This window comes from Blastocystis hominis (assembly GCF_000151665.1).
Source record: "Blastocystis hominis, Singapore isolate B (sub-type 7) whole genome shotgun sequence assembly, scaffold_2".
Classification (NCBI taxonomy): domain Eukaryota; class Bigyra; order Opalinata; family Blastocystidae; genus Blastocystis; species Blastocystis hominis.
In genome coordinates, this window is record NW_013171827.1 from 996,152 (window position 1) to 1,017,858 (window position 21,707).

A 21,707-nucleotide genomic window follows, 5' to 3' on the forward strand; every position below is an offset into this window, starting at 1 on the left:
GTCACAGAATCTCCTGCCAACCACAGACTGGAGATTGCTACCCAGGGGCAGTTCCGATTAAATGTCTGATTTCTTGAATATACTGTGAAATATCGAAATATCTACTCAGCATCACATCATCGATCCACCTAAAAACCGTCACATTATCTTTGTGTATCGAGGACATGGGACGTGATCAACAGTCTGTCTATGATTATTATGACTGCAAAAATATAGTAAACGTTGTAAAAGAAGTGAATGCGAAAAAGGTTTATCTTGTCGGTGTATTTATGACAATAGATTGCTCTTCAGTTTCCCGATAGTATGTTATCGGAAGCAGATGTGATAAGTTCAGAATTGAAGGTTTGGACAATATTACCTTTGTAATGTACAGAGTCACCTAGATGAAGACTGCAATATTTATATTTTGGGAGATACGACTGTTTGCCCTTGTTGTGTTGATGTGGTACTAACTATTTGTGCTTTTCTAGCATAGGTGGCTCTAGAACACGTAAATGCAGATATGGTTGTTCATTTTGGTGACGCATGCATGTCTCTCGTTCAAGATATACCGGTTTACTACGCATTCGAGAACGAGCTTCTCGATGTTGATTACTGTACAGAAATTATTCGCGAACGATTTGGTGGAATAACTTCTCCAATCTATTTGGGATATGATTTGTCCTTTGCTCGTAGTATCGATGCTCTTGTTGATTCACTCCGTCCCTACTGCCCTACACTGATAAAGGGTGAGGTAATGCGAAGTCAAAATCTCTCGAACAGTGTTCGCTTTGACTCCCATTACATTAAAATGGGCTATCATTACTTTAAAATCGATGAAATTGATCCAAATGGAATGGTCTTGTTTATCGCTCGTGATGGAGCCATGATCAGCAATTACCATGAAAATGGAAATCTGTATTCAATGATGATCGACTCGACTTATACGAAAGCAACTGTTCTTTGCGACTCCCAGCTCCAAAATGCCGTATTTCCATATTTAAGCATTTATTCTAGACCTTAAACAAGTTTTTAATGCAACGTTATGTGAACATCGAGCGATTCGAGAATCTCCGCATGTTCGGAATTGTTATGGGCACGCTTTCTGTCTATCGATACAGAGAAATGCTAAACCGACTTTCCTTTCTCGCAGAGCAGCATGAGCAGGTTGCTTATCCCTTCATGGTTGGGAAACTCACACTTCCGAAGCTCGCAAACTTTCCTGGAATGGAAGGTTTCGTGCTGATTGGCTGTGAACGCAGTTGCTTTATCGATACGCATGTAATTGTAGTAGTAGTATTGGTTCCCCTGTAGGAATATCCGTTCCCCATCATTATGCCTTATGAGTACGAGATTTCTATCGGCGAAAGAGCGTGGGAGTCGGTGTATATTCACGATTACACGTATGCTTGGAATGACTGTTGAACATAGAAAACTGCTGGGCGATGTGAAAGAGGAAGAGCTTGTTGAGGCAGAAATCAACGAAAAGGATTATCAAATGATTGTGTTTGAGAGCCCAATGCTGGAGTTCATCAATGAGCAGCATTATCATGGACTGGCTCAGACAGGAGATATGGAAACGCCTGCAAAACTGAAGAAAGGAATGTCGGGAATAGCGACATGCTATGAAAAGGAATTGTTTTAGCAAGTATTTGTTACAAACACGCGATCTCTTTTGCTTACTACCTCAGTTTCGATCACTTTTCCCCTTCTTTGATTTCTTATATATCTTATCAGGTCGTTGGAACACTGGCTCTTCTTCCTCCTTCTCTGTTGTCATTATTTTCGACCACTCATCTTTGACCCAGTTCTACACATATTCAATGAACCAAACGATCGTGAATATTATCTTTCCCAGAATCGAACGATTCTACAAAAATCACGATTACCAAATCATCTTCTACTATATTTCGAATCGCAGCCTGCGTACTGATGTACATTTCTCGAACTGGCTTTTCGTATCGGTCCTCAATCTGTGTGAGTATATATTGTTCTCTCTTCTTGAAGAAATTGACATAATCCTTTTTCATAGCAGTCAGTTCTTTCACATCGTAGTTCGCAATGAAATCTTCCTCTGTTTTCCGGATCATCTAGAAGATATCGATCCATTTCAGTACCATACATTCACTTCATCGATCTGTTTTTGCTGCAACATTGCGTAATCCGAATAAAGCTGGTTAATTGTACCTTGCTATCAGTAATACTGACATTCTACACTTACTAACTGAACGATTTTCTGCTCATTATTCCTGTATTCAATTTCAAGACGAAAGTACTCATCCTGTTCGGTCTTAGAGAGGGCATGCTGCTTCAGTTTCTGGACACTATTCTACGTGTTATCTCGTCCTGTCTAAAGTACATCAATTTCCTCAATATTGTTCGAGATAGACAAAGGCAAATCAGGACTCATCTCTGTCTGATCACGAAAACGATCAAAATCCTGGTTTCTGGAAACACCATTAGACATTTCAGGAAAAAAAGAACGAGGGTTTTGCTGTTTCTAGAACTAAGTGAAAAGAGTGAGGATGACAGTGTATTGATAAGAATTGAATAGGTCATTCGATTCCGGATACCAATCCATCTAGTAATAACACGGATATTCAAAACTCAACGGAATCTAACTTTTGTGTCGGTTTCTTTTTCTTTTTATCTTTACCGGTAGTTCTAGGAACAGCTATTGTAAAAATATCCGAGGAATCTTCAAGTCAGAGAGAGTTACACAACGAGACCATAATACTCCTCATTGACATCCTCATCCTCGTCTCCAATCTCAATAGATCGATTATCCTTGCTCAGACTGGAGTGAATTTCATTTGAGGAGTCGTTATGGAACTGATTTCATTGTAATAGGTTATTTTGCAGGGAAATGTACACATTTCATATTCAAAACACTAATCTCTACGATCTTTTCCTATCTGGTATCCACCCTTAACATAACATTAGTATTCACAACAACCTTCGTTCCATACTTGCCTTCAAGTCTCAAAATGATATGCCTATTTATTAGTACGGAACTTTAGTAACTGAAGAAAGTTAGATAAGACCGAAATAGATAATAAGATAATGCACATTATATATAAAAGTTCCGTTTACCAATATACTTCAATTATTTTTATCTTTTTGTTTCAGTCATGTATTGCAGCATTCCTTTGAAGAAATCACAGGCGAAATCAATTAAAAAACCAATTTACAATTATTTGTGTAAAAGAAAAGGAAATGTAGGTGATCACGGAATTTATCTGTTGTAGACATATCTGTCTGAACTACAAAATGAACTAGCAAGGATTGATGAAATTCGAAAGTCAGTTTGCTCCATAGAGAGTTATCGCACAGATCAAGATATTTTGACACTTGAGGAATACCAGTCTATTTTGGATAACATATCAAACTCATGTGCACTGTACGAAAGAGATGTACTAAACTGAGATATCTGTTATGTAGTGCCTTGATATTTCAGTGCGTTGGAGTTCAATAGATAACCAGAAACAATTCCAGGAGTATAATTTTAGTTATGAACGGTCGTTAGTTATATTTAACTTAGCCTGCCTCTACTCTCAGCGGGCATGTAAACAATATAACGTAAGTGTGTAAATAGAGTTTTTTAATGTACTTAGAGTAATGATCTCAACGGTGCGAGCTACAATTTCCTCAAAGCCAGCCAAACATTTGAATACATTTATTATGTACTCTCTTTTTCATTCAGCAACATCAGCGTATGGGAGTTAAGTCCAAAGGGCTTGATGGCAGTATTGCATTGTTCCTCTAGTTTACAGATAGTTACACAACCTTTTGTACGCGTTTTACTGGTCCATAGAATATGAAAAACTATACAAAACCAGTAATTCTAAATGTTCCCAACTAGCTGCTTTGGCTGCCGAGTCCTACTCCTTATTTGACTCTGCAAGCAATCTTTTCAATAATGCTCGTGCCTCACAGTCCTGGATTGACATCTGCGAGAACGCCAAACAGCTTTGTGAGCTTCGCAGATTAGCAGATTACTCTCGAATGTTCATGAAAGAAAACAAGCGGTTTTCGAATCCTTATGGAAAGGGTCTCTGCCTAGCCGAATATGTTTTGAAAAAGATCGATAGTCTTCCTCGCTATCTACAAAAGCAGATGGCTTCATATCTTAATACAATCCAGGAGAAAATGAATAGAGTCAAAGAGATTATTAGGTACAATCAGCTGGAGGCGTATCTGGTCTCTATCGGGGAGATCATTCTAATCGACGAGCCCGTCGAAGAACCCCGCGAATTCTATGAGCCTGAAGTAACCAGGTCTCAGCTGTTCTACGCTTTTGTTCCTCACAGCGTAGGAGTGCTTGCTCATTTCGAAGTAGGTCACAGACAACATGTTGAGGTATGCCGAAACGCTTGCGGTCGAGATGAAAAACGAGTTGAATCTTTGGAGTTTGGAGGAGAAGTTGCAGGACGCGGTTCGGCACAGCAACTTTAATATAAACGTGGGATAGGAGATTCGGTGTGACATGTAGTTGTACGCGTTGTCAGAGCAGGATCTTCAGAACGAAGTCCATGAGGTTCTCAGCTCGTTCAACGAAGGCATGTTTAATACAACCAGTGAAAAGATCCGGAATGCCAGATCGCAGGTTTCAATCCTGATGAGTCGTGTAAACGGTTGCCAAAACCAGATTTGGAGTGAGAAGGAATGGGAGAGAGAGAATCGGAATTTGTATTTTTGCATTGTGGTCTTTTAGAGTAGCATCATTGAGAACGGATTGGATGTGCTTCCAGACCGGTTCTTTTATGGCAAGCTAAATGGATGTGAAACTCAGGTTAGGGAGTTAAACGCGGCCTTACAGGATGCAGAAAAGAGTTTCAATTGTCTGGTCGATGCTTATGAATATGTAAAGAACGGACCAGTAATTCCGCCTCTCGCGACGACCCTCTACAACCAATCGATTCTTGAGTTGAATGCGATGTACCAAACGATTCGGAAATCGCTCTTAAGTTTGTATAAACGATTGGAGCTGTTTGAGAAGGCTGTTCGGAACGATTATCATGCTCACGCGATGCTTCTGCAGGACCAAGGCATGGGATTGGATTATGTTATTCGCCTGGGACGCAGTAGAATTAGCGAGCTGCGAAATCGCTATAAGATCGAGTACAATGGAATCGAACAACAAATTCGAGATTTCAATTGTCGTGCCATCAAACTGGACAACCAAATTGATCCGAGTACGAATCCTCGAAAAGCAACTATCAAGAGAATACTGAGTTTAAAGACCTTGCATAATGCGATTGACAAAAAGAGTGAAGACATAAGCTCAATCTATGAATCGATTACGATGGAACTTGATCAAATCTCACATTCGCTTTCTAGAAGCATATCCTCTTTGCATTCAAGTCTTAATCAGGCAAGAGCGCAGATTCGAGTCAATCCGAATGATAGATATTGCGAATGCGGAGTATGTACAACGAATCTAGCCCGCTGTCCTGCTTGCGGACGGCAGCAATTCTAGCAGTCGAAATGCTTCCCTGTTTGTTGTACAAAAGCAATAATAATAGACCTTGTTCAGAAAACCAACTCTGAAACCCCAGTTTCCCCGTTTCCTTCTTCCCAGTACCAAGTTTCTATACATTCTAGGGGTATGAAACCAATTTCATAGGAAATAATATATAGGTAAATCGGTAAAATGAGCGATCAACCTGCACAAAGCACGAACGAGTTTACTATTGTGGTAAAAGGACCCAATGGCGAAAAGGTTGATATCAGTGTAACATCTTCTGACACGGCAGCCTCGTTGCGTGAAAGAATTATTGCTTTTTACAGCTTATCTGTGTATTCCAACTATCACTTCGAGATTGATACGAAACCTACTCGCACTCGACTTGACGAAGTGACTCCCTTCGGAGAAGTTGATGCTATCAAGAACAATGCTATTTTCAACTTAGTTTGCGACCAGTACACTACAATGGCAGCACGCGAGCACATCAAGCGGACCGTAGCGTTGGTAACTGACACGCTGCCGCTTATTATGCTCATGACGAAGAAACAGGTAGAAGATGTTCCTGAAAGCGTTTTGGCTTACGAGAACATTCTGAAGGCTTCGATGGAAGGAAAGGAGCCCACGGAGGACATGAAGCCGAAGGAGAGTTATCTCGACAAAGAGGCGATCGAGAAGGACCAGCAGTTCAAGAGCGAGATCGAGAAGCCGAAGTTCCCTATCCAATTCAACCTGGATTCCTTCACGAAGACGCACGCGCTGCTGAGCGAAAAGAAGGAATATCCTCTGTGCAGCATGCAGATGTCCGCCTACAACCCTCCGAGCTCCAATCGCCAGTTGATCGGCGACTTGGCCTATCTGCGCGTAGAGCCGTGTAGCCTCGTACATCGTAGATCGTAACGAAGGAGAACGCGGTGCTCCACATCACTTGCTGCACGAACGGCTTCTACGTGAGCCAGTCTTCCGATTCCGTGTTCAACGCGGCTGTGAGCGAGCAGCACTCCACGGTCTATTCGACGCTCTGCCACCTGCTGGTCGCGGTGTCCCCCGCGTTCGCCGCGTGGTACAAGCAGCACGTGGAGGAGGGCGATCGCACGGAGAAGTTCTCGCTGGAGGAGATCCTGGACTCGCTGCCCACCCTCGCGAGCAACACGATTCCCCCGCAGCACTGGTTCGCCTCCTCGCAGGACGACACCGTCAGCGTGGAGCTGCTGCATCAGGCCGCGCAGCTGCTGGCTGGCGAGACGCTTCCGTACCTCTCCTCGGACGTCACTCCCGCGCCGAACTGGCTGCAGGAGTACAATCTGGTGAAGGACCAAGTGGACGCCGAGCTGCAGCCCTTCTACTCGTACAGTCTCGAGAACGAGTTCGCCGCGGCGGCCGTGCGCGGAGCGCGTCGCATCGTGGATGGTAGGCGCGGATCGCACGCGTTTTGTGTAGAGGCGCTGGTGGCGGAGCCCACGACGGGCGGATTGAAGACGTACCAGGTGGACGGGATCACGTTTACGCACATCGAGCCCTCGCTCGCCAACACGGGAGCGCGCGTTCTGGCCAACTACAGCGTGCTTGTAGGCGAGAGGGGAGGGAGCGAGATGTAGGGCGTGACGAATCTGAACACCGCGAACGTGCCCGGACTTCGCACGATCCTGATGGCGGTGGTGGACTACCGCGGCCGTCGCTTCCTCGCGCAGACGCCCGTTCCGGGTGTGGTGGAGGTGAGCGTCCGCGAGTGGAGCGAGCTGTAGAGACCCCTCGACGACCTGATGCTGAGCGGATCGTACGACAGCTGCGAGACGCTCTACAAGGACGAACGCGTGCAGCCGCAGCTCGCCGAGCTCGCCAAGAAGCTGCACTGGGCGACGTCCCAGCTGAACGTGAAGGCGACGCAGCCGCGCAAGACGACGCGCGGCGCGTTCGACGCCCCCGCCGCGAGCCAGCCCGTCGAGGTGAAGGAGAACGAGGCGGTGGAGTTCGTGGGCCCCGCGGACGGCAAGCTGCTGCGCGGATTGGACGGGAACGTGTACGGCATCGACTTCCTGCGGTGCCAGCCGGTGGACGCGTACTGGCTGCAGAAAGTGCTGAAGCGCGACCCGAACCAGGACGCGCAGTTCCTCCTGCGGCCCGAGCTGGTGCAGCAGCTGATCGAGCAGCGCGAGCAGAGCGAGCTGCAGCTGCAGCAGATCCGCGAGCTGCTGGCGAAGCTGGAGAAGGGAGAAAAGGTGGAAGGCCTGACGGAGGAGCGAGCCGCGACGCTGCGGTCGCAGATCCCCGAGCTGGAGACGATCGTGAAGAACCTGCCCACGGCGTTCGACCCGAACGCGCTGACGCCGTTCTCGTACACGACGGTGTCCGCGGGGAAGGGCAAGGAGACGGACACCACGCTGGAGAACAACGTGATCATGCTGTCGAACTTCTTGGTGGGCCAGGTGCTGCCCGTGCTGCACACGCAGCTCCGCGAGATGGCGCTGAACAACCAGGACAGCAGCAAGCTGGTGCAGCTGATGCACGCCTCGGGCGTGAATCTGCGCTATCTGGGCGAGCTGGCGATGCTCTGCGTCAAGGACTCGCTGGAAGCGGTGGACGCGGAGGACATGCACATTCTGCGTTCCTGCGAGCTGGAAATGGTCGCGCGCGCCGCGAAGCAGATGCTCACCGTGTTGCTGGCCGACGAGACCCTCGCAGCGGCGCCGGGCTACGTGGTGGCCGCGTTCTTGAACGCGCTGCTGGCCTCCAAGCGCGATTCAGAGATCCGTCTGGAGGGCATTCGCAAGAACCGCAAGGCGAAGTCCGGCTCGAAGGTGCCCGAGTCGATCGCGGTGCAGCTGGCTGTGAACGCGGTGACGCCTGCGGGCGTGTGGGATCAGGTCTGGAAGCTGGTGGACGCGAAGTTCCTCTACTCGCTGAAGCTGTGGGGCGCGGAGCCGACGAGCGGCTTCGAGCCCACGGAGAGCGAGCGCGTGAAGCTGCTGCGCCGCGTGTGCTCCTTGATGGGCATCTGCGTGAGCAGCCGCATGTACGATATGAGCGCGTCGTGCGTTCTGGCGCCTGAAGACGTACTGTCGTTCGTGCCCCACGTGAAGTGCGGATTCAACTCGCTTCTGAGCAACGAATTGGTGCAGTCGCTGCAGCAGAGCGCGGTGTATCTGCAGCAAGGCTTCCTCTCCGAAGCGTTCCTGCAGAGCCGCCAGCTCGTTCTGAACACGGCCACGCTGTGCCAGAAGCTGCATCCCGTGGCGATCCGCGCGCTGAACATGATGGCCTCGATCCTCTTCATGCTGAAGGACTACGTCAACGCGGTCAAATACAACCGACTGGCGCTGAAATACACGCAGCGCGCCTATGGTGCGGACAGCATCGAGGCCGCCATCTGCCACAGCCAGCTTTCCGACGCTCTGGGCCACGCGGGAGCGCGCAATGAGTCGATTCTGCATGCGAAGGCGTGTCTGGACATCTACGTGATGGCGTGCGGCGACGGCTCGGAGGAAATCGGGGAAGTCTACGCGAATCTGGGTCTGCAGTACGAAGAGCTCGTGTCCTATCAGAAGGCCATCGACTGCCTCGCCATCGCCGTGGACAGACTGGAGAAGAAGCACCCGCTCTATGTGCAGTGTGTGAAGGGACTGGCGCAGTGCTCTGCGTAGGGAGTGGACGGGGGATGCGATGGAATGTAGATTGATGATGAAGTGGTCCGACGCGTGCAAGTATGAGCAGATGTACCAAGAGGTGGTCAAGGAGTCGGAGGAGAAGGAGAAGGAGACCCTGGTGAAGGAAAGCGAGGAACGGCTGAAGGAGTACAACCAGAAGCTGATGATGCAGATCTCCATGCGTAGTATTCTGGGTTAAATGTTTAGTTGTGTGTTTGTTGACTAAGTGTGGAGTGAGTGATCGTTGGAAAGGTAGATTTGGATGGGCAAACAAAGATTCATTTGGATACTTATGACTTGAAAAGCTTCACCTAATATCGCTCATAATATTTTTATATTTATATAGCAGTATATCAAACAGTTTAAACACTCACAATATGTCGTGTGATATTGGTGTATATGGACTAAGCGTCATGGGAAGCAATCTTGCTCTGAACATTGCTTCCAAGGGCTTTAATGTAGCAGTATCAAACCGTTCTCCTGAGAGAGTAAGAATTAGGGATTGAATAGGACGTAGGTGCAAGAATGCGAAACAAGAGCCAAAGAAGAAAATCTGGGAGATAAGGTTTTTGGGTCTCAGACTGTGCGTTTTTGATTTCCTGCATGATTTGTAGCCGAAAGAATTTTGTGAATCGCTGATCCGACCTCGCAAGATCATCATGTTGGTGAAGGCGGGCGCTCCCGTGGATAAAACCATCGAAAGCCTCGTTTCCTACCTGGAGCCTGGCGACATCCTCATTGATGGCGGTAACGAGTGGTACGAGAAGAGCATCCAGCGCACTCGCAACCTCGAGGAGAAGGGCATTCTCTTCGTGTCCATGGGTGTGTCTGGAGGCGAGATCGGTGCTCGCCACGGTCCCTCGCTGATGCCTGGCGGTCGTAAGAGCGCCTACGAAGCCTTGGAGAATATTTTGACCAAAATCGCCGCTCAAGTCGACAACGAAGCCTGCGTAACGTACATCGGTGGCGCGGGCTCTGGCAACTATGTGAAAATGGTGCACAACGGAATCGAATACGGCGATATGGAGCTGATCGCGGAGGTGTATCATCTCTTGAAATCGGCGGGCTTCAGCAACCCGGAGATGAGCTCGATCTTCGCGGACTGGAACAAGAGCGAGCTGGAGAGCTACTTGATCGAGATCACGAGTCTGATTTTGGCGAAGCCGGACGAGCTGGTGGGCGAGGGCTATCTGATTGACCGCATTCTGGACGTTGCTGGAAGCAAAGGAACCGGCATGATGACCGTCAAGGAAGCCGCAGAGCGCGGCGTCTCGGCGCCGACGATCTCCTCTGCGCTGTTCGAACGCTACATTTCGGGCGAGAAGGACATGCGAATGCGCGCGGCGTCGCTGCTGCCAGGTCCCGCGTTCGACTGGGGAACCGTGGATCGCACGCAGCTGGTGTCGGATCTGAAGGACGCGCTGTTCTGCTCGAAGATCGTGGCGTACGCGCAGGGCCTGGAGATCATCCGCCAGGCGTCGCTGACGTTCAATTGGGGCATCAATCTGGGCGAATGCGCGCGGATCTGGAAGGGCGGCTGCATCATTCGCGCGAAGATTCTCGATAAAATCCGCGGGGCGTTCGCGCAGGACGCCGGTTTGGAGAATCTGCTCCTCGATCCTGCGTTCGCAGATCAGTTAGTGAAGCGACAGCAGGCGTGGAGACGCATCGTGACGCTGGCAGCGGCGAGCGGCGTGTCGATTCCGGCGCTGACGGCGAGTTTGCAGTACTTCGATAGCTTCCGGTCGCAGAGATTGCCGACGAACATGATCCAGGCACAGCGCGATTTCTTTGGATCGCACACGTACGAGCGTGTGGATCAGCCGAGAGGCCAGTTCTATCATTGTCGTTGGACGAGTGAGCATGCTTTGCGTGTTTGTTACAAACAATCAAATCGATGTTTTCGATCCCGCGCGAGGAAATGCGGAAGAAGCAGGAAGATGAGGGCAGATAGGAAGATTTCTTAATGGAAAATCGCCGCTGGCCGTTTTGTTCGATGGAGAGGAGGATTTGCGAGGTCACAGAGTGCCACCAGGAAGGACCGAGAAGAGGCTGAACCACTTGGGCTTCGGAAACAATCGATTCGGGAGAATCTGAGATGTAGGAAGTGATGTGATTGGTAACGATGATCTGCGATGAATCAAGAATATGGATCATACTGCGCACTGCATTCGATTTGCGATTTTTGTGAGATAGGAAATGGCTTCGTTCAGTTTTGAGGATCGTTCGATCATGTCTGTGAATTGCCTGAAGTAATAAGCGATGGAATCGATCGCGATAAATCTCACCTAATTCGATGATTCCGTTTGATCCATACATACTTGGGGGTGCTGTTCCAGGAATATAGGAAGTGATTTTAGCAGTTCTATCAGGTCGGTGAGTGACTGAGGCTTCCAGACAAATATATTTCGAAGTGAAGCATTCGGGTTCTTTAGGTTGGTGAGAACCTCTTGCTGCCGAATGGCGCTGTACGTGTTCTCCGCATCGATAACGATGCACTGAAACTGATGTGATGGAGTATTATAGCGTTGCACAGTTGCGCAGGCAGTAATGACAAGCTGGGTTTTACCAGTGGATCCTCTTCCAGAAATCTCTGTGACTGTGCCACATTTAAACCCTCCGAGTAGTAGATTATCGATCTCGCTACTCCCTGTAGAGATATCTCTCCATGTTCGTTGAATATGAACTAGGAGATCTGCAGCGGTAGAGAAAGACTTTGATAAGCCTGATTTTCTTTCAAAATAAGTCTGGATATCAGTTTGCTCTTCTAACGTTAGATATTGCTGCGATTCCATGCTATTCACAAACATGGTTAGTTCATCCTCTGTACTAACACCCTCATTTAAAAGTGTGCCTAGCCGATGAATGGACAACGAAACTAGATTCTACGAATTGTTTCGGGCCGCAGAGGGAGCGTATGTACAGGCCGTGTCGCGTTCATTCCATACAAGCTGATATTGATAGATTCCAAAAATAGATCATATTTTCGGTGAAGGAAAGGAAAGAAAGCCATGGTTCAGTTCTTTTTCCGATTAAACGAAACAAAAGTCTGCTCTACGGATGATGCAACCGGCAAAAATGTTCGCCAAGTCATTTCTGTATGGGATGATTGTTTTAAATGTTTTCATAGAAAATCGAGAATATTCCTGAAGATGAATTGGTTTTAGTTCAAAATGGGCGTCTTTTGCAGCCCCAAGATAAAATCGCTGAATTCAGTTCAATTCACGTAACTCTCCGTTTGCGCGGAGGAAAGGGAGGGTATTACTGTTGTATGATGAATAATTCCATAGTTACGGAAACATGCTGAAAAAGAAGGCTAAAGTTACAAATCCAAACGCAACACTGGATTTCAGTGCTTGTCGAGACCTCAATGGCAGACATATGCGTTATGTGAATGCATTAGTTGCCATTCAGAAGTGGAAAGAGCGTCAGGAGCGATTCGAAGAGCTAAAGGCGAAGGATCCAAACGCTACCATGTATGTATTTGCTTCTCTTTTCTCATGGTTAGTTCCGATGTGCCAATGGAGGCTCCGAAGGCGGGAGTGGTCGGCTGGTACTGCGAAGTTCCCTGCTGGGCGGAAGGCGTGAAGAAGTCGCGCGCCGTGTTTCTGCGCGAGCAGAAAAAGCAAAAAATGTGCGATTTTTGGTGGAATGCGCGGCAAAAAGGTCCGGTCCCGCCAAACGCGGATAAAAACTGGGGCTGTCCCCGCGGTGACCAATGCGACTTCGCGCACGGATTTGAAGAGCTGACGGGCGAAGGCCGTGCGAAGTTTCTGCACGAGCAGGAGCTGAAAAAGCAGCGCGAGGAAAAAGAAGCGTAGCGATTTGGGTGCGTGTGGAACGTAGAATCGAGGCGTACACGACGGTGAAGGACATGTCGATCGATGCGATCGATGCGATCGAAGCGAACTACAAGCCGCCGAAGGCGAAGAAATCGCAGAAGCGAGCGAGTCTACTGGAAATGGAGGACTTTGATCCCTTGGGATTTGATTCATTTCCGAAGAAAAGCAAAGCAAACAAAGCAAACAAAGCAAACAAAACTGGGAAGAAGAACGAAACGTCCGGTGCCGAGGAGTTCCGAGCCAAGCTCTCCGTTCTCACGGGCGATGCGTCGATTCAAGACGATGGAATCATCTCGGGTACTCCGTTTCTTTCTTTCTTTCCTTTGTAGCCAACTCGGCATTTCCCAGTATCCAGCTGGGCGCCATCCGCGTGGTGAGCGGTCGGTACTACTTCGAAGTCCACCTGCTGACGGAGGGACTCGTGCAGATCGGCTGGGCCTCGCAGAGCCACGGCTGCGCCGAGGAGGAGCAGAACGGCGTGGGAGACAGCGAGGGAAGCTGGGGATTCGGTTCGAAATGGGGGGGTTGCTGAGGAATAGATGTGGCAAGAGGACGGAAATGGCACGGAGAGAGCGACGGAGAGCCGTACGGAGAAAGCTGCCAGCCCGGAGATGTGGTGGGATGCCTGCTGGATGCGGATAAGCGAACGCTGGAATATTCGGTGAATGGGAAGAGCTTGGGAGTGGCGTTTTCGTAGAGAAGAAAAGGGAGGAGTGAGAGATAGGGGGGTGTATGCGATCGGTGGTGTGTTTCCGGTGATCAGTTTAGAAAAAGAAGAAGCGGTGCTGGTGAATCTGGGACAGTTTCGGTTTGAATATGCGGAGATGGAGAGAGTGAGCTCCATTTGGGAGTTTGTAAAGAAAGTGAATGCGTGAAATGTTTGTTTGAGACGGAAGGAAATGTTGGTTGATTTATTGTAAATGAGGACTTTGTGTGTGTGGTGATTGACGCAAGAAGCTCAGAAGCAATCACTTGACTTCACTCCATTCCATTCCATTTCTTTTCTTTTCAACTCTATAACAAACAAAATATCAGAGACAAGAATTCAATCTCGCCACAAAAAGCTGATACGAACCCACATAATGAAAAAGAGCAGCGATCACAATACACACATGAAACAACTGATGTGATGAAAACTATTTCTCACCCTCTCTCCACACCCTTACAACAAAGTCAAACGATCCTGGCCAGTATTTCTCTGGGAACCGCGATCCGTAAAGAATCGCTCCCAGGATGTACGACGTTCCCATTCCTACGATGTACCACTTCATTACCGAAAATATCGGATTTGCAAATCCGTCCAACGTGTAGAGTTCATACAGTGGAATGAAAGCATAGCAGGCTACGCAGGTGAAGGACGCAGCACGCACTGCACGGTATTTGGGTTGTCGAAAGGTCGGAGTGATCATTACACTCACGTTCAGAACGTTGATGATAATGACCACCATGAGATGGAATCGGAGACTTTGACTGTAATTGTAGAATGGGTAATAAATCACTGGGAAATAGGATCCAGAGATTAAGATGCTAATGCCACAGTAATCGATTGTTTGTAGGATTGCTCGAACTTTCTCGTTGCAACACAAAAAGCAATGAAAGATGGTACTTCCAGAGAGACAGAAAATGGCGCAAAGCACAAAAATAGTGATTGGCCATCGAGGCACAACAGAACCGGATCCAGACCCAAAGACCATTTCGTTTAATTCCTCTTGGATCAACTCATGAATTCCCACAACCTTTGATTTTCCAAAGTCCGGAGAAATGGGAATTGCAAATGTTAGATACAGCAGGAAAACAAACAACACAGAACCAATTAGATGAGTCCAGATATTCATCGTTTCATTATGACTTCGAAAAAGACTATGGAAAAACGAAACCAAACTCCCTACCTTGCTAACACGTTATAAAATGAAAGACAAGCCCTATAGCCTCTCGTCACATAGTCATTATCACGCATCCAGGAAAGATCTCCGTAAAGATCATCTTTGGACAAATCAAGCGAAGGCTTGTGACTGTTCACCTTATGGGAATCCAGCAAGCAAACAGTGGAAGATACCATTGAACGGTTGTCAATCATTTTTGACCTTGTCAATCGTCTTCTCCTCAACACGTTTCTCTTTCCAACAAACAGCTCAATGAATTGGACATGGACTGTTAAATCGATCCACGAACACCTGGTAACATCCGACATAATGGAAGAGCGCAGCTATCACAATACATACATGGAAAAGTTGATGAGAAGAGAACTACCCAATCACCCGATCCCCCAATCCATACCACATAGTCAAAGTACCCCGGCCAATACTTCTCCGGGAACCGCGATCCATAGAAGATGGCTCCCAGGATGTAGGTGCCTCCCATTCCCGCGATATACCACCCCATAACGCGGAAGAGCGGGTTGCTGAGTCCGTCGAGATGGTACAAATCGATCAATGCAAACACTGCATAGCACGCTACGAGTGTGAACGATCGTGCTCGCACAGAGCGATATTCTGGCTGTCTACGTGTGAATGGAGATCGAGAAGAGGACCTAAACTTCGGTGTGGCCATGACACAAACATTGATAACGTTTAGAATGATGACGATGGTGAGGTGGAGCTTCAAATGGTCCGGATAGCAATAGAAACTGTAGTACATGACAGGCACATACGAACCAGAGATGAGGATGCAGATTCCACAGTAGTCGAGTGTCTGCAGGATGTTGGAAACGATAAAATTGCAGCAATAAAAGAGGTGGTAAATCGCACTGCCTCCAAGACACCAAATGGCACAACAAACAAAAACGATAATGGGCCAGCGAGGAACATGACCGACCACTTTGTGATTCATTTCTTCGAGATCTCCGCGAAGCACTTCCACGACCGATGCAGATTTCTCTACGTACACGTTGGATCCATCCGCGTAGGACAGCAGGTAGTGATAGACGGACTGCAAGGTCGAGATCAGAGCGTTCATTACGTCCGTGGTGAGAACGGTCATGTTCGATGATTCGTACCAAGAGAAGAAGGTGTGGGCTGAATCCTTTAGACTATCCAATACGGAGGAGTGATTCTCGTGGGATAGATAATAGAATAGGGCGGAAAATTCTTCGGCAATGTTTTCGTCTCGCGAAGCAACTTCCACACAGGTGGCGTTCACCACATATTCTTCTTTTACGACATCTGCTAGGTTCTTTGAGGAGCACTGCAGCACAGCGTTTGCTTTCGTGACATCACTCCTCAAAGTAAAAATGTTTTCAACCGGAATTGCATATGTGAGATAGATGAGGAAAATAAATAACAGACAGCCGAGAACATGCGTCCATATATTCATTGTTTCATTATTACTTCGAAAAATGCTACGAATTACAAACTTCGTCTACGAATACCTCCGAAATGCCTCTCCAAACGATAATTTTGTTCTGTACCCGCGATATAAATAATCGTTATCTTTTAACCACCAATATTCTCCATCGAGATCTTCCTTATACACGTCTACTCCATGAGGGAGCTTCTTTTTCGTGTCTTTGACATCGGAAATAGGTTTTGTTGCTTCAACCATAATAACAAAATAAAGAATGCATTCTTCTATCACCCCGCGGGAATATTCGCTCTTTTTGTACAGAACGATCCAGTGAATGTTGGTGATATATGCATTTCATTGATACTGGTTAAAAATGCATATCCCACAATAACGGGATGATGATTGAATTGCCGAAATGGGCCACACAAACAGCTTTGCCTCGTATGCCCCTTTTTCAATAACTACAATTTGGCGAAAACAAAGAATGATTCGAGGGACTTGTCAATAGGTACTTTTGGAATTCCAGAAATTAGCATTGCTTTCATATTCATGTTGCTTGTACGACAACTGAGTTTTATTCACTTCTAGTGGGAAGACATACTTAAGGAGCTGAATGTACTGGAGTCATCCACATCCGTAAGTTCGAAATAGCAGTTAATGACTAGTAGGACAATATTCAAGCCCTAAATAATATTATTCGTAACATACAGGATGAGTCTGCTGGAGAGAGTGCTTTCGCCTCGAATGTGTGATCTTCTAGATGATATTGCGAGCATCAAGGATATAGAAAACCAAATTCAAACCTCGTTGAAAAGAGTAGCTGTAATCGCGACCAATCAGTTTTAGTTCATCTCACTGCTTGTTGATATGGAGATGTATGTGAAAGCCGGAGGATCTGAAAATCAACGCATTATATTGAACGTTTTTTCCGACCGTTTTGGTCATTCCTAGCGTTTTCGAGATGTGTATAAGGACTTGTCAGGAAACTATCGTCACTCAAAGGTACTTTCTGAATATATCTATAAATTAGGCTATTGCCGATCGAAAGAGCACTCGAATCGAACTCTTTTCAGGGCATTATGATCAGTCGAATATAACTAAAGGAATTAAGATTAGATCGCAAGAAGATTCTGAGACGCAGTCTTTGTTGAAGGAAATGACAGCAGCAAAGAATTCTCTTCGATTGGCAGACAGCTTTTTAGAGTTCGGTTTTTCTTATGTTTTTTTATTTAGGTCTGCGTCTTCTTCTTACGAACGGCTTTTAGAACAAAAGAAACGACTCAGTCATAGTAATGGTGTGCTTCAGGGACTTTCAAGTCGTTTTCCAGTTGTCAATTCGCTAATGCGAAAGATTGGAAATCGAAATACGAGGGATAAGTGGGTGAAGTGAATGAAAGTGATACGTAGTGTTGTTGTGGCGATTTTCATTTCAATCTGTGTGTTTTTCTGTATTTGGTATACGTTCCACTAGCTTTTGTAAATGTACTCGACTTTATTTTTTGTTTTCATAATTTTTACCTGCTATTATTATGAATCCAAATCAATATTATAATATTCCTGTTTGGGTTCGATCTAGATTTCACTTCATAGCCTCCTCGTCCTGCACAGATATACTCAAACCATCCTGCTCCACAAGTATTGCAACCTCCTATGGTACGTGCTTATTTTCTGATAGACGCATTTTTCGAATTGTTCTTAACATCGTGTAGTATGGAACTCCGAGAATGCAGGCTCCGGCTTATTCTCAACCCCCTAGGATGATTCCACCAGCTGCAAATCCGTATTCCTATCAATATACTCCTACAGCGGGTGTTGCGACTCAAATGATCCCTCCTCAACCAGGAATATCCGTAGCACCACAACCAACTACCTACGCTCCTCCAAGACCCTCTATATATCAGCCTCCACAAAGTCCAGCCAGACCCGCTCCAGGAGGTTATGCACCTTATCAGCCGGTGCCTACTCCTCCTACCTCATCGTACGGACCTTCCTACGCAGCATCTTACGGTCGTCCTGCAATTACACCAGTAACTCCCACCTACGTCACTTCCTATCCGTCTACCACTCCTTCCACTCTTCCTCCCACTGCCCCGACTCCTTCATACGCCGCAGCAGGTTCCATTCCAACCCCATCCTTTCCCACTTCCATTCCTCCTCCTTCTTCGTCTTCTGTTATTACTCCCACTACTGCTACTCCCTCAAATCCTCCTTCCGCCTACCCCACCTCCATTCCTCCCACTCCGAATCCATCGATCCCTCCTTCGCAATACTCCAACGTTCTGCGCCAGCTCGCGCCTCCGAGCCTGCTAAACGACAAAACAGTCGCCGTTCCACTGTCGAAATCTCCCACGCCGCCCTCCAAAGCGCCCGCGAAGAAGCCGAAGGAGCCGGAGAAGGAGTTCTACGATCTGCAGTGGGAGAACAATCGTAGCCATCCCCGCGGGATTCGATGTAGTGATCGTGCGATTGGCGGGGAACGAAGTCATCGAGCACCTGTTTGAGGTGTCGGAATCGAGCTATTACGGGAAAAACAAGGCTTTTTTGGCCGTGTCGAATCGCCGATTGCTGCTCATCACCGAGGATTTGAAGGGCGGCGTGTATTGGCCGCTGCAAACCACGCAGTCGGTGCGCGTGGAAACGGGGAAGATCCTCTCGAAGTGGAGCCGATTCATTTTCCAATCGACGGTTCCGAATTCGAAGGAACGCTACGTGCAGTTCAACGATAAAAAGGACGCTGCGATCGTAGAAACACTATTCCAAGCGAACGTAACGCTGCACGAATACGACACGGTTTTCATTCGCAATCGGAACAACACGCTGGCCGTCTTCTACGAGGAATGCCAGACCGTCGAGCGGTTCTCGAAGGCGCTGAACGTCTGCAGTCGCAACATCAACGCCATGTTCATCTGGCTGCTCTCGGTGGTGGGTGTTTCGCGGGGAATGGGAGTGTAGGAGAGCTATTTGCCGCTGGTGAAGCAGCAGCTGCGCGCGGCGGCGAACGCGTGGGCGAAGACGACGATCGGAAACAGCGCGATGGACGACCTGGAAATGCTGGACATTATCCAGCAGGGAAGCGACGAGGAGCTGTATTACCGCCAGTTGGCGAAGCAGATCGCGCGGTTTGTGACCGCGGGGAATCTGATGAAGACGTATCGCGGGGCGATTCCGCTTTTGGACGCGTATTATTACTACGGCCGCGCGACGGCGAACGATTTGAAGTCGCCGGGTAGGAATGGGGAGAGCGAATGAAAGCAGAGGAGTTCATGAGGGCGTGCAAGCTGCTGGGGAAGCAGGACATGGCGGAGAACCACGTGTATTTGGGAGTGGTGAAGGGGAAGCAGGTGCTGTGCACGGAGGGCATGTCGTTCGAGAAGGCGGAGAGCGTGGTGCTGGAGCTGATCGATAAGAACGAGGGCTGTGTGAAGAAGGAGGATCTGATGGAGGAGATGGCGATGCCGATTACGGTGTGCGAAGAGATCTTGAAGGTAGGTGATGCGAGGAGCGAAGTGATGCGCAGGGGATCGAGAAGAGTGGGAAGATTGTGCGAGATCAGGGAAGCGCCAGCGTGTATTATTACCGAAATATGTTTGTCAAGGTGCAGACGAAGGCGATTAAGAGCTGGCGTGTTTGTTAACAAACAGGAAAGTCTTCTTTGATGGGAGATGGAGCTTCCACGGGCTGCAGAACCAGCTCGCCGATTAGAACGAGGAACACACCGCAAACGATCCCTACAAAAACGAAGATCCCACAGATGAGTAGAGGGGAAGTCGAGAGCTGTCGCTCCAGGAAATTCACAACGCGCTAAATGATTAGGGAGAACAGGAGGGAATGAATACATCCACGTAGGCTATGAAGGGAGAAGGAGCCTTAGGAATGCTCTTGTAGTCCAGATATTTGTATGTCTCGCTAACCAGCTCTTTCAGCGCATTTAAATGGATTGAGCCATGATAGACAGCATACTTTTTCTATACAATCAACATACTACGAGAATCCTACCCCGACAATGAAAATAATCGTAGGATAGTTCGAGATACCAAATTCAGAAGCTGTTACTGGATTGTCTGTAGCGCTGATCTATTCGTTAGCAACAATCGAGAAAACTATACAGTCGCAACATTCACTTCAGAACCTATCTCCTTGGCAAGATCTGTGAAGACCGGGACGTATTTCTTCTTAATCGAGGTCCACTACGCGTGAACATGATATACTAACAATACAGGAGCAGTAAACATAATGATCCAATTTCCTTTTCTCCCGGAACTATAGATTTCTTCGTAAAAGTTTTCACTCGTCAAGGTAATCATTTCTAGTGTTGAATTGGCTCAAGATAGTCGTACCACTCGCACAAAGCGAAAAGCATAGGAATACAAGAGCAAGCAATCTAAAAAATCACGTAGCTATTAAATACACACGATTTCATTCGAAATAGCGATATTAAGATGAAAATGATTTGAAATCGATGGGTTTATTGGAATTCCAATAGTTTGAGGAGGGTGATTTGGTATTATTGTAGGAAAAAATAGTTTTCGTGATGCACTACATAATACTATATATATTATTGAAAAATATGAATTGTGTTTCGTTGAAGTGACCTGTCGATTTAAGTCGATTTTTCTACAATCTAGGGTGTGAGACATCTTTTGATGCAATAATTTTGGAAAAAAAGAATTGGGGAGGCAAGGAAAACCGCGGCAATATTCCATGAGTATTGAAACGCTATCCATTTTTAGAAACAGGAGGAATAGTGAATGAGAGAGGATCAGGACAATGTTCCTTGTTGCTCTATATGTAAAAAGGTGGAGGTGGATTTGACAAAGCTTCGTTTCTGCGAATCTTGTTTACAAGTCACTTTCTTATGGGCGATTCACTTGTAGACTGTGTGTTCTTCATGTTCCAATTTCAAGTCCCCAATTCCGATGATGGGAAAGTATACTCGTTGTCGAGTTTGTGCTCGTTGTGTACGAAACTACTCAAACTGCGACTTATCTATGACCAAAGATGATTTTTATGTTCCAGATGAGCCACTACCAGAGGAGGCTTTTGCTAATTTTGCAGAGTCTCATTGTTGTAAGGATCTTTATGTGTTTACTTCTGCGATCCTTTAATCATAGTATCATCGGCTTCTTGACTGGGAAAGAAAAGATAATCTAGATTACTCCAAAGGCGTCGAAGGAAATTATCACATTACTCCCCTATGGGTTCCTGATATATTTGTGAAGAGCTGTTTTAAGTGCAATCGACATTTTACGTTTTTTCGGAGAAGGCATCATTGCCGATTATGCGGAAGAGTTTTTTGTAATCAATGTGTTTCCAATCAGCTCGTATTTCCCCTCTTCGCCATTCATGTCTAGGATCTTAGCGAATATGGCTATCCTGTATCATCGTGTAAACTGCAACGCGTATGTGAATCGTGCACAAACCGACTGGACTCACAAAATTCATCCTCTTTTGAACAGCTTCCATTTTCATGTCTGGTAGCTGTATCCTCTTTTCTCC

At 47.1% G+C, this 21,707-nt stretch overlaps 10 protein-coding genes; 5 read left to right on the forward strand and 5 right to left on the reverse strand.

The window, feature by feature from the left end:
• Positions 1-303: 303 nt before the first annotated feature.
• On the forward strand, positions 304-1,624 carry GSBLH_T00006481001 (uncharacterized protein; the record flags this gene model as incomplete). Its single annotated transcript, XM_013041217.1, has 6 exons — positions 304-342; positions 374-445; positions 476-967; positions 997-1,260; positions 1,294-1,382; positions 1,411-1,624. 6 exons carry the CDS (start codon positions 304-306, stop codon positions 1,622-1,624), a joined length of 1,170 nt encoding a protein of 389 aa, XP_012896671.1.
• A 42-nt stretch (positions 1,625-1,666) lies between these two features.
• On the reverse strand, positions 1,667-2,446 carry GSBLH_T00006482001 (uncharacterized protein; the record flags this gene model as incomplete). The annotated part of the gene is made up of 5 exons (XM_013041218.1): positions 1,667-1,789; positions 1,869-2,069; positions 2,102-2,170; positions 2,201-2,308; positions 2,339-2,446. The coding sequence occupies 5 exons, from the start codon at positions 2,444-2,446 to the stop codon at positions 1,667-1,669; spliced, it is 609 nt and encodes a 202-aa protein (XP_012896672.1).
• A 664-nt stretch (positions 2,447-3,110) lies between these two features.
• GSBLH_T00006483001 (uncharacterized protein) lies at positions 3,111-5,623 on the forward strand (the record flags this gene model as incomplete). The annotated part of the gene is made up of 10 exons (XM_013041219.1): positions 3,111-3,197; positions 3,228-3,392; positions 3,421-3,558; positions 3,594-3,692; positions 3,757-4,290; positions 4,319-4,441; positions 4,472-4,668; positions 4,699-5,404; positions 5,459-5,559; positions 5,620-5,623. The coding sequence occupies 10 exons, from the start codon at positions 3,111-3,113 to the stop codon at positions 5,621-5,623; spliced, it is 2,154 nt and encodes a 717-aa protein (XP_012896673.1).
• Positions 5,624-8,535: 2,912 nt separating this feature from the next.
• On the forward strand, positions 8,536-11,054 carry GSBLH_T00002726001 (uncharacterized protein; the record flags this gene model as incomplete). XM_013041220.1 has 4 exons in its annotated part: positions 8,536-9,080; positions 9,115-9,575; positions 9,605-9,670; positions 9,702-11,054. The coding sequence occupies exons 2-4, from the start codon at positions 9,501-9,503 to the stop codon at positions 11,052-11,054; spliced, it is 1,494 nt and encodes a 497-aa protein (XP_012896674.1). The 5' UTR covers positions 8,536-9,080; positions 9,115-9,500.
• Positions 11,055-11,105: 51 nt separating this feature from the next.
• GSBLH_T00006484001 (uncharacterized protein) lies at positions 11,106-11,882 on the reverse strand (the record flags this gene model as incomplete). Its single annotated transcript, XM_013041221.1, has 3 exons — positions 11,106-11,180; positions 11,247-11,375; positions 11,409-11,882. The coding sequence occupies 3 exons, from the start codon at positions 11,880-11,882 to the stop codon at positions 11,106-11,108; spliced, it is 678 nt and encodes a 225-aa protein (XP_012896675.1).
• Positions 11,883-12,387: 505 nt separating this feature from the next.
• Positions 12,388-13,806, forward strand: GSBLH_T00002727001 (uncharacterized protein; the record flags this gene model as incomplete). XM_013041222.1 has 6 exons in its annotated part: positions 12,388-12,563; positions 12,596-12,904; positions 12,934-13,233; positions 13,278-13,438; positions 13,469-13,622; positions 13,654-13,806. The coding sequence occupies 6 exons, from the start codon at positions 12,388-12,390 to the stop codon at positions 13,802-13,804; spliced, it is 1,251 nt and encodes a 416-aa protein (XP_012896676.1). The 3' UTR covers positions 13,805-13,806.
• Positions 13,807-13,960: 154 nt separating this feature from the next.
• GSBLH_T00002728001 (uncharacterized protein) lies at positions 13,961-14,764 on the reverse strand (the record flags this gene model as incomplete). Its single annotated transcript, XM_013041223.1, has 2 exons — positions 13,961-14,065; positions 14,096-14,764. The coding sequence occupies 2 exons, from the start codon at positions 14,762-14,764 to the stop codon at positions 13,961-13,963; spliced, it is 774 nt and encodes a 257-aa protein (XP_012896677.1).
• A 319-nt stretch (positions 14,765-15,083) lies between these two features.
• Positions 15,084-16,469, reverse strand: GSBLH_T00002729001 (uncharacterized protein; the record flags this gene model as incomplete). Its single annotated transcript, XM_013041224.1, has 2 exons — positions 15,084-16,266; positions 16,297-16,469. The coding sequence occupies 2 exons, from the start codon at positions 16,467-16,469 to the stop codon at positions 15,084-15,086; spliced, it is 1,356 nt and encodes a 451-aa protein (XP_012896678.1).
• Positions 16,470-16,760: 291 nt separating this feature from the next.
• On the forward strand, positions 16,761-17,476 carry GSBLH_T00006485001 (uncharacterized protein; the record flags this gene model as incomplete). Its single annotated transcript, XM_013041225.1, has 8 exons — positions 16,761-16,769; positions 16,800-16,847; positions 16,880-16,910; positions 16,972-17,027; positions 17,058-17,132; positions 17,163-17,213; positions 17,242-17,419; positions 17,445-17,476. The coding sequence occupies 8 exons, from the start codon at positions 16,761-16,763 to the stop codon at positions 17,474-17,476; spliced, it is 480 nt and encodes a 159-aa protein (XP_012896679.1).
• Positions 17,477-19,841: 2,365 nt separating this feature from the next.
• GSBLH_T00002730001 (uncharacterized protein) lies at positions 19,842-20,935 on the reverse strand (the record flags this gene model as incomplete). The annotated part of the gene is made up of 7 exons (XM_013041226.1): positions 19,842-20,012; positions 20,048-20,176; positions 20,208-20,285; positions 20,318-20,398; positions 20,429-20,517; positions 20,549-20,592; positions 20,622-20,935. The coding sequence occupies 7 exons, from the start codon at positions 20,933-20,935 to the stop codon at positions 19,842-19,844; spliced, it is 906 nt and encodes a 301-aa protein (XP_012896680.1).
• Between the last annotated feature and the right edge of the window lie 772 nt (positions 20,936-21,707).